Here is an 8397-nt window from a genome sequence, read left to right as displayed (position 1 = left end):
CATCAGGTGTGCATGGGGCAATACCTGTGGGCATCGTGTCCAGTGCCATCCACACCCTGCAGCCTCAGGGCTGGCACATCTTGCACGGTGCTCTCCAGGAGGGACAAGGATTTTATTGCCTCTGTGGACAGTCTGTGTGAGGAATTATTCTGTAGGGAAGGTGGATGCAGGAGGAGTTGGCAGGATGACATCTCGTCCCAGCCTTTCTAGTATGTGTGCGATACTGATAACGTGGTAAATTCAGAATCTGCCCCGTTCCTTAGCACTGTCATCCCTGCAGACTCACCCAAATTGCTGGTTTTACACTGATCAAACAATCAGCTGGTGAAGGCCAGTACTCCTTTAGTCCCACGTGCTTCTGATCACTTCGCTGCTTCAATGTGCCACTTTGTCTGGTGTTGCTTCGAATGTCTGAGCAATTAAAGAGTATCAGTTATTCTCCCTCGAAGGCCCCAGTTTTATTTTGACTTTTGTACTGCTTTGGCAGTAAAAGGACACTGCTCTATTAAATCTCTTTGTAAAACGTTATTTTCTTGCCAATGGTGATATTGGAAAGGCTGCTTTATTACTTGAAATCTATCAAAAAATTCTGTTATTAGTGAAATATTGGGAAGATAGCAAGAGTGAGCCTCAGCACTGCAGTTAAAAGGCCTTTGCCAGAAATACAACTTTAGTACGTGAGCAGCATCTATTTGTAAGAGTGAATGCTGCACCAGTGGATGCTAAGCTGCAGGGTACCAGTCAATATTTATTACTCTCTGAGATGTTCACTATTGCAGCATTTCACTGCACTTCCCAGATCCATCCAAACAATGGAATATTTCAAATTGGGGTGCGTTGCCATACCAGACTTCATCATTAAGTACCACCAAGGAACAGATGGCAGGAGAGGACACAACTGGTTTGCAGTCTGCATAGATTTAAGCACGAAGCCATTAAGCTATCACATTCCCATTTCTGATAGATTTTGGTCAATGAAAAATTAAAGGCACATAATCCCCGATTATATGAAGTCTCAATCTGCGATTCATGACTCTGGTAGTATTCCAAAACCGCCCAAGTTCCCCCTGCAAGCAGGAGTTTTAGGCTCCTGCACGGCTGGGAGGGCTGCTCCTGTCTGCTGTTCCTGCTGCTGAAATTAATGTCTCTTGTCAGAAGTAGGTTGCTCTTAAATGTGGAATTGCTGAAGGGGATCTTTTCCCGCTCTGCTTCCTATCGACTCGTGCACACATTTGCCCTATTTTGCCGGGCTGTTTGCCACTGCAGTATCTGCACCTCAGGAAGGGAGCAGTTCGGAGCATGCCTGGCCTTCCAAAGGGTTGTGGTGGCCACCAGAATCTCAGCTGTAAAACCGGCTGGTTAAAACAGTATATCTTAAAATGGTGTTTGGGTTTGGAAACCAGTTTATATTCCAAAGGGTTTCGTTTGCCTGCTGTATTCCTGACAGCACGTACCAGTTTATTTCAGTGGGACTGGATCAAATGTGTTCTAATAAAGAGAACTGTCTTGCATTTAAAAAAAAAAAAATTGTTACAAGCATTTTATTGGTCATAAAAATTAAGCAATTCAACATACTGTTAAAATCTTTAATGAATTTTTGAAAAACATAAGCTAATTTATAGCTGCTCTTTTAAGCAATACAGGTTTGGGCAGTTGATGTTTAGATTTTTATCTCTGTGCCTGAAAAAGAGTAATGAGACAATACAACATTCTCTAAACAAAATGGCCAAGAAATCCGCTGCCTGTAGTGAGCTCTTGAGGGTACAAGTTTAATTCAATTAAAAATGATTGGCAGAGATCAGTAGTGTTACTGATACCCAAGCACCTTGGTTTTATTGATCCTCAAAAGCAGTGGGTTCAGCTTCTTGTTACCATTACCTGTTTTAAAGTTCTGATGAAAAATGTTAAGGAATTTCAGAGCTTGGGGGTTCTGTTGGATCTGTTGCCATCATATTTAGGAAACATTTAAAATTATTATAATAAATGTGGTCTGTGCTCTGGGTTGTCCCGGGACTGACACTCTTGATTGCAATGGTTGATCATCTGCACGAGCAGATCATCATATAACTTGGACTGTGATACAGTTCCACAGCACATCTGTGGCCCAAGTTCTCCCAGCAAAAATTCACAGTCTCAGTGAGCAGTTTCCTGCAATTCATGCCAAAAAAAGGAAAAAAAAAAAAAAAGTTGAATGCCTTCTGCCTAGATCAGTGTAAATATTCCAGCACAGCTTCTGATGCAAAGCCTGGGCTTTGGTGACATTTGTGTCCTGAATTCTTGTGGTTGCACACTGAGTTTTGTGTTGGTGCCCAAAATAAGAGCTGTTCCAATATCCAGGAAAGTCCAGTGCCCTCTGCTCTGAGTGCCCTGGAGGGACAGCCCTCTCCAGTGTGTGGCTGCAGAAACGCTGCTGAAGATGATGAAAAAGCCCAGAGATAATCCCGGGGTCATTAAGATTAAACATGAAGATTAAGGGCCCAAATCGGCCTTTTGGAGATATGAATGTAGAAATAGGAGACTTCAGCTGATCTCTGTAGGTCAGCAGGATTTATCCGGGATTTTCTCTTTGATTCGAACAAATTTGAATGAATTCAGCGTGGAAAGGAGTTCAGTTCTGTGCAGCTGCAGAGAGGGGGGAGTTTTAGCCCCTTTAGTTCCTCGTGCAGCCACAGGTTGGGCTGAAACCAAGAAACCCAAGGTGACATCTCGGTCCCACAGTTTTGGCTGACGTACTCTCAGAGGTACTTTTAATTGTTTATAGTATTTTTAGGATGGTGGTGACGAGCATTTGGGAATGAGGCAATTACCCATGTCCTAATTTCCCTGGATTTATGTTCACATATACAAAAATTAAAAAAAAAAAAAAGATGCTGTGCTTACTGCTTCTCTTTCCTAAATGTCTGTGTGTTGGCAGTGCATTTTCTACATCACCCCACTTCCTTTCCCAGCACCGTTTTCCCTTTTATTTCTATTTGTCCTTACAAACCAGGAAACACTGAGAGCAAATAAACTGAAGAGAAGACATCAATGTATCCTCTAAAAACTCTGGTGCAGCCAGCTGTAAAAGGCAAATAAAAAGGTTTGGTTCAGGTAACTCAGGTTGAAGTGGCAGATTTGGTCTGTAGTGACAGATCCACCAGTGGGAGTGATGAAGTGCCTCAGAGTAGGTCACGATACTGCAATATTCAGGTCATTTTTGTGTTGTAGCAAATGTTAGAACAGATGAGATGACTCCTCTTGCTGTGTTTGATTCCTTTGCCTGTGAGTGGGTTGTTGAATTCCATTACACTTTGGCACTTTCCATCGTTCTCTGTTACCCCAGTGTTTTTTGACGGGGTTTTTCTGTTTGTTTGTTTGTTTGTTGGGGTTTGGGGTTTTTCCTTCTCCCAGCCTTTACCAGTGGCAGTTCTGGGCAGCGTGTTCTGTGTCCCAGAGTGTGACTCCTGCCTGGCAGTGCTGCCTGAGCCCAGCCCAGCCCCTCTCTCTGCCAGGGGGAGGTTGGTGGTTGCTGGTTGGGGTGCAGCAGCCCAGCCAGCTGCTCTTTTAGCTGCTGATAATGTCATTAAACTGCACAGCGAGGCCATTAAACGACCAAAGTTGTGTCGGGCAACCGGATCGAGTGTCTTTGTAGGGGAAACTCCACTTTGGCCACCCCTCGGGGATTGTTTAAAGCTCGAGGAGAGTGTTGAGGGGGAGTGCTTGGACTGGGCATTGTTTGCCGTGGAAGATCCCGAGGAGTGGTTGTCACACTGCCCTGTGTGTGTTAATAACTCTGTGTGTCCAGGGGTGTTGAAAAAGGGGGACTTGTGCATTTCCTCAGGTCCTTTCTGCTTTGGGAAGGAACAAGGGATTGATTTTCTCTCTGAAGCCAGAGAAAACTCTGACAAAATACCAGTTAATAACTCCATTGTGGACAGATCTCAGTCATCTGTAAATATATTTAAAATAACTTAGCATGATGTGTTTCACACTCAGCGTCGTTCTAAAAGCAAACCAGCATTTTATAGTTTGTCAGTGGGGGCACATGAACTGTACCTTTTGCTTTATAGATTGAGTTTCAAGATAATTTTCAGTGTGTTCCATTTATTCTCTTTTGTCCCTGCTTTCTCTTGCAGCAATCCAAAGTCTGCCAATCAGAGGATAAACAAGAAAGTCAACAATGATGCCTCATTAAGGATTCAGAATCTGTCTATTTTGGTGAAACAAATCAAAACTTACTATCAGGTCAGTAATTGTTTCTTGTATTATGTTTTGCCTGGAATTATTGCTGAGTGTTCTTTTATAATTACGCCTTTGAATGTAAGAAAAACAAGATGAATATTTTGAGATACTTGTAGGAATGGTTATTTATATATCTGGTCAAATGTTTCATCATGTTTAATTTACAGTATAGTGGAAACACTTATATGTGAATGATGATCTGTTTATGTAACAGATACTCCGTGTATTAAGTTACTCCTGTAGTCAGTAAATCCTGTTAGTTGGTATTTGTGAACTGCAGCAAGTTCTGTGCCTGTGAGTGAGGTTATTACACGTGCATTTAACGTCACCAGTGGAATTTCTGTGAGAAAAACGGGGCGAAATTTATCGTGTTTGGAATTAACTTGATTTCCAGTCGGACAAAACCTTCGCTCTGCCTCTCCCTGTGCATCCTGGCCTGTGCTGGTGTCTGTGCCTCTGCTGTGCCCCCACGGAGCGTGTGCTTCCCAAACTCCGGAGTGCAGGAGCATTCCCAGCATTCCCTGTGCATCCTGGCCTGTGCTGGTGTCTGTGCCTCTGCTGTGCCCCCACGGAGCGTGTGCTTCCCAAACTCCGGAGTGCAGGAGCATTCCCAGCATTCCCTGTGCATCCTGGCCTGGCCTGTGCTGGTGTCTGTGCCTCTGCTGTGCCCCCATGGAGCGTGTGCTTCCCAAACTCCGGAGTGCAGGAGCATTCCCAGCATTCCCTGTGCATCCTGGCCTGTGCTGGTGTCTGTGCCTCTGCTGTGCCCCCATGGAGCGTGTGCTTCCCAAACTCCGGAGTGCAGGAGCATTCCCAGCTGTCACTGCCGTCCCCGGCCGGTGGACGCTCGTCCGGCCCTTCGCGTTGTCGTGTCCCTGGCAGCCCCTGCACGGGGGTTGATGTGCTGCCTGCCATGACCCATCTGCTTCTCCTTTCCCTAATGGAAGTGCTTTTCCAGCAGGCATTAGTGCTCCACAACTGCTGCAGCAGAAGGCACAGGCACTGACGGGATTGATCTGTATCGGAGCACAAAGCGTTCCCTGTGGCCTCGCGGTATCAGCCGGTCCTGGTGCTCCAGCACCAGGCAGAATTCCTGCCACTTAGGTCAATGTTGCTCCCAGCCTTTGGGAGAGAAGGAATTTATTACACCTTTCTTTAAAATGAAAAAACATTCTTATTTTAAGAAACGTTAAACCCACGCCTTTGAAGATTGAACAGCACTTTTGTTTTACACGCTTTGCCCCCCCTTTCCCTCCCCAGTTTCTTGGACTTGTGAGGTGCCACGTGTGAGGGAATGTGGAAACACTGCAGGAATAAGGGTTTGTTTTGGGGATACAGGGTGGGCTGTAGCCTTTGCTCCCCCTCCAGCTCAGAGCAGCCCAGCAGAGCCCGGGGGGAACGTGGGAGAGGCAGCTCAGCAACCTCGGCTCCAAGGAAGGGTCACTTGAGTTCCTGTCACCTGTGAAATTCCTCCAGGCAGGAAATCTTGGGCTTGATGGATGCCCTGGAATCGAACTGAGAGGCCTCTCCTAGCCTGGGGTAGGAGCCCTCACACCTGAGTGCTTCCCAGTGTTCCCTGGATCCCGAGATCCAAGAGCAGGGAACGTGGAGAGCAGTCCCTGCACTGAGATCCAGCGTTTCTCCATGCCTGGAATGTTACAGCAGGAATCAGACATGGACACGGGGATTTTTAATTTTTAGCATTAGGTCAACCTAACTCTTAAAGCTTCTTATTGTGAGCTTGTCTGTCTGAGTTTATTCCCTGTGTTTTTATGACATCTGTGGAAAATGCCCTCTCAGTTTAGCAAATAATTGCATCAGCGCTGTGTTTGTGCTCGTCAGGAAAGCTGCTCTGCTGGGACATACAACGTGCAAAATGAAAATGGGATGTGGAAGGCTTGAGGAAAGTAAACACTCCCGAGCTCTGAAAGTTTGTACAGGCGAGGCAGAATTTTGTAAATGGCTGAATGGATTTCTGCAGCTTAAACGAGAGTTGAAATATCCAGGGGATTTTTGTCCAGAAGGACCCTCAGGTTGGGAGCAGGTGCTGAAGCTAAGGCAGGGTGACAGAGAAGGTGGCACACACCTCTGGAACGAGGCAGAGGTGTTGTAGGGAAGCAGGTGATGGTGTCATCCTTTGGTTGCTGCTGCTCACACTCTGCCTGGTGGTGTGGCGTTATCAGCTTTGTGACAGCAACCTGCAGTCATTGGAACTGTTACCAAAAAACCCCGACCAAAAAAGCCACCAAGCCCCCACTCTGTAACGATGTGTGGTTTTTCTGTCATGGCAGCTATAAATGCTCGTTGGATTCCTTGGGTTTTGTCTGTTCTGCATTGATTTAAAACACCCTGTGGGGCACTTCATGTCTCTGAAAATGGTCTCTATCAAGTAGATGGTACAGCTTGGTTGAAATTCATGATCCTTGAGTAGGTCAAAGCTGCTTTCTTCCTCCTCAAGGGCTTGTCTCAGGCTGTGAAAGTACATATTTTCCAGCCTAGTATTAATCCATTCAGGTATAATTTTTTATGTTCTGTATCAACTGGTGGGAACTTGTGAGTGTAGCTATAACTAATAATTCCTGCAGGTGGTTTTGAAGGAATATTGGGTGTTTCTTAGGTTTTCAGGTTAGGGTGTGACACCTCAGATGTGCCTTGGGCTGTTGTGGAACACGTCGCTTTTGAGCAGGAGCGTTTTCTGTGTTAATGAATCTGTCAGTGTGGCCAAACAAACAGCCTGGCTCCCGAGCTGATGGGAGGATGGCATCTGCTGGGAATAAACATCTGGGAACAGGAGAAAGACTACCGTGCTTCAGGAGAATTAGGCTCTGTCTAGACTGAGGATTTGACCCGATTACGGCCGTTCCTGGCCGGGCAACTCTCCATTGATGGACTCGGAGGGGCAGACAGGCAGAGCTGCTGCCTGCTGGCTGGTGCTTCCATCAAATTCCCTGGGATTGTGCACACAGGGGGGTGGGTGCACCTTTCTGTCAGCACACAGCTGTCCCAGTGCCGCTGCACCCAAAGATCCTGGGATTTTCCCATCCACGCTTTGGTGGAGCCACAGAGACTGTGGACAGCAAACGGAGCAAACGGATATTTTGCACTACAAATGCAGTGGCTTAGAGCCCAGAAAATAAACATTTATCAATAACTTAGCCAGGGAAACGCAAACAGAATAATTTAAAGGGGTTTTTGCTGCATTCTCACTGAGGATCTAGTTGGCTTAAGATCCGTAAGCCAGCTCATTGACACGAGAGGATTTTGCTGTGTGGGGATGACCGTGCAAACCAGTATAAAAACAGGGCTTTTGTAGCACCAGCTCATGCTTGGGAGTTTGGGTGTTTTAATTAGAGCCCAGATCATTAAGTATTTCACATCTACGCACTAAGACCTGAAAAAAATCCAGACTATTTCTGTAACGCCGATTTCTCTTTAGTGTTTGTTGGTATTTGATGTTTGCTTTCCTCCACTACATATGGTGCAAATGATATTTTGGTTCACTTTTACAGGAGAACTTGCAGCAGCTCATCATGATGTCTCTGCCAAACGTGTTAATAATTGGCAAAAACCCCTTCTCTGGTAAGTTTATTTTTGACTAAGATAAAAACGTGTGCTGGTGTGATGATTTGTGTGAGTTCACTGGCAGTAAAGTTCGTATAGGATTGAGCCTTTCGACAGAAAATTGTGTGAATTCTTCAGCAAGTAAGTGGGTTAATGACGATGAGGAATGGTTTAATGATTTAATCATGGCTTTCTTTGTTCACACAAAGGGTCCACACTATGCAAAAACGTTGATTTGTCCCTCTCTCAGGATTTATACTGGACCAGAGTTCATTTCCCAGCAGCCAGTGGGCCAGTGATAGCACAGAGTTTAAGTTTCCTGTCCTCCCAGCTGCTCCAACTTCCAACTTCCTTTACCTGTGTCAGCGCTGAGGAAACGGGCAGTTCAGTGCATCTCACTTGATCCAGCTCCTGATCCCTGATTTCCCTTCCCCAAACCCCCTGCTTCTCTTGCATCCTTACCTGACAGTTATTGCTCTGACCTTCTTGCTTTCTCCCCTGAACTGACACTGTCTTCTCCATGCTCCCACCTTCTCTGCTTCCAGCTCTGAGAGTTGCCCTTTTCAGCGCAGGACAATTGGCCTGTGTGGAGCCAGCTGCCTGTCCACGGCCTCT

General features: G+C 45.9%; 1 protein-coding gene across 13 annotated transcripts in view; it reads left to right on the top strand.

Annotated features, from left to right (window-relative positions):
• CCDC88A (coiled-coil domain containing 88A) overlaps window positions 1–8397 on the top strand; it is a 66151-nt gene that overhangs the window by 13021 nt on the left and 44733 nt on the right. For all 13 annotated transcript variants that reach the window (XM_027901658.1, XM_027901662.1, XM_027901661.1 and 10 more), the window contains exons 3-4: window positions 4116–4224; window positions 7731–7800. In XM_027901658.1, the coding sequence (XP_027757459.1) occupies window positions 4116–4224; window positions 7731–7800 (179 nt within the window). The remainder of the gene's footprint in view (window positions 1–4115; window positions 4225–7730; window positions 7801–8397) is intronic.

The sequence above is a fragment of the Empidonax traillii genome, unplaced genomic scaffold (assembly GCF_003031625.1).
Source record: "Empidonax traillii isolate 1590-97213 ecotype Southwest subspecies unplaced genomic scaffold, ASM303162v1 scaffold804:size347002, whole genome shotgun sequence".
Lineage (NCBI taxonomy): Eukaryota > Metazoa > Chordata > Aves > Passeriformes > Tyrannidae > Empidonax > Empidonax traillii.
Note: the sequence above shows the minus strand (reverse complement) of the source record. Positions and strands in the feature narration are given on the sequence as shown.